At 31.9% G+C, this 2306-nt stretch overlaps 1 protein-coding gene across 1 annotated transcript in view; it reads right to left on the bottom strand.

The window, feature by feature from the left end:
* Positions 1 to 1236: 1236 nt before the first annotated feature.
* The window catches only part of LOC107482213 (glutathione transferase GST 23), a 2416-nt gene continuing 1346 nt past the window's right edge, over positions 1237 to 2306 (bottom strand). Inside the window, exon 2 of the mRNA XM_016102633.3 lies at positions 1237 to 1816. Coding sequence (XP_015958119.1) covers positions 1466 to 1816 — 351 coding nt within the window. The 3' untranslated portion in view covers positions 1237 to 1465. The remainder of the gene's footprint in view (positions 1817 to 2306) is intronic.

Raw genomic sequence — 2306 nt, 5'->3', positions numbered from 1 at the left:
TATACAAAAAAGAAATTTAAAGTTCCTTTCAAAGTTTATGTTTATAATTTATAATCTATATTGATTTCTTTGTTTTGCTTTTGTAAAAATTGCACCAACCGAAGAAGATGATATTGAATCTGGTGTGGATTCAGATTTAGCATGGTGACTGTTTTGGTTTTTATTTCGTTTTAAAGTGGCTGGTTCGGTTTTTATTTAGTTTTAAAGTGTGTTTATTTTTGTTGTTTGTTAGATATTTCTAATTGTCTTTGTTTTTATGTTTAATTATTGGGACAAGTTAAAATTGTATTGAATTTGGATGTAATGTACTCATTTTAGTTTATTGACTGTTTAACCTTTATTTTATGATGATTTAAATTCTGATTTTTGGCTTTATAAAAAAAAAAACCGACCGAACCAAATTGTTGTTGGTTCGGTTCGGTTAAATTCAATTATTTTGCAAATTGCAAACCGAATGGTTGATATCATCAAAGAATCGAACATGTCGGTTCGGTTGATTTTCGGTCTAAAATCGAATCAAACCGAACCGATTACACCTCTAGTGATACCTACAAGAGACTCCGATACTTAAATTAGCAAGAATTTTAGGCAGATTTTTAATATATTATAACGTACATTTTATCTGTCAGTATATTTATAGTAGAGTTGATAACCACTTTTGTTAGAGTAGTTCTATCTTTTTTATTGGATAACTGTTTTTTTTATTTTGGGAATTTATTAGGATACATCTTTATTGTGCTCTCTTGTTGGTGTCTGACTTTTAAAAAAATCGGGTGTGTCGAGAAGGCCACCCTTCTTAACGAGTCTTTTATCTTATTAGGCTTGACTTTATTTGTTGGACTAGAATCAATAATTCTGAGGTGAACCTATCAAAAATTAGAAAACAGAAATATATTTATTTAATAATAATATAATAATATACTCTCTATTTAAGTGGTTCATGTATTCATCTTTCTTCTTACTATCGAACAAATTTGTTTCCTCTTGGAAAAGTATACCCCACGTGATTTCTACTTTGACTTTTTGCACTATCCACTTCTACCTAACCAAATTGTTTTGCTACCAACTTATCGGTATATATATTATTACCAAGATTACTAAGCTCCAAAATGAGCTACTTTTGAGATTTGCATAATTGGATTCCAAGTTATCGCATTTAGATAATCACTACCATAACAGAATGATTAAACATTGGAACATGATGTTGATTATCAATTCAAGAGATAACCGAAAACGTACATCAAATCATGATTTGTTGCCACAACGTTATAAATTTCATCCAAAACAAGACAATGTTTTAATGGAAAAAAGAACACAACGCAAGCCTTCCACAATAACTTGGTATGAATGTCACATATCATACCAATTTACCAACTCATAACATTTTGACACATCCTTTTTACTAAACGATAGAAAATAGATGGTAATAACTCACATAGACACATTAGCATACATATGTATATAATTAATTAGGTGCATTTTTCTTTTTGAGAGAGTGGAAGTAATCAAGGGCCTTGTCTCTTGGGGGCAGAGAGTCCTTGACAACAGGGTGGTTGAGGAAATTGGTCATCCATTCATTGATGGCTGGCAACTTCAGAGGGTCAATTATTTGCATTGACCCAACTTCCTCCCAAAGGGGAATAATGCAAGGGATCCATCCAAGTGCAATGTCAAGGTATCCAATGTTGTCCCCTCCAAAGAATTTCTTACCCTTGATCTCTTCCTCTATCTTCTCAAGTACCTCTGAGGCTTTATCCAGAGCCTTTTCCTTTTCTTCTCCGCTTTTAATCAGTGCAATCCATGAGCCTTCCCCAACCTTTATAAAGTGCACCTCGTATTATTTAGTATTTACCCTTTGAATTTGGAAAATTGTTACACTAACTTAGCAGAAAAGTGAAATTCCAAGTTGGGAGAACGAAAAAAGACTGTGGCAGAAGCTACTCTAATCTATCAGAGCCAGGTTTCGATCCTGGGACCTGTGGGTTATGGGCCCACCACGCTTCCGCTGCGCCACTCTGATTGTTGGTTGAAAAATGCTATTTATATAATATTGAGTATTTCAAAATGAATTTTGATTTTCAAACCCTCTCCAAGCAACGGTGAAGATAGCAAGGTTGGACGAATTTATTTTTACTCAGACTCCGATTTTATTCTAATACTTATAAATTGTAATGTTATTTTTCGGTGCTCAAATTTAATTTTAAACTAAATCGAAAACATTGAATTTACCAAATGTTATAATATAAAAATTTAATTAACAAAATTTAATTAAACATGATTTAAAAAATAATATTATATAATATAAA

This window comes from Arachis duranensis, chromosome 3 (genome assembly GCF_000817695.3).
Source record: "Arachis duranensis cultivar V14167 chromosome 3, aradu.V14167.gnm2.J7QH, whole genome shotgun sequence".
Taxonomy (NCBI): domain Eukaryota; kingdom Viridiplantae; phylum Streptophyta; class Magnoliopsida; order Fabales; family Fabaceae; genus Arachis; species Arachis duranensis.
The sequence above is the reverse complement of the archived record's forward strand: the minus strand, read 5'-3'. Positions and strand labels throughout refer to the sequence as shown.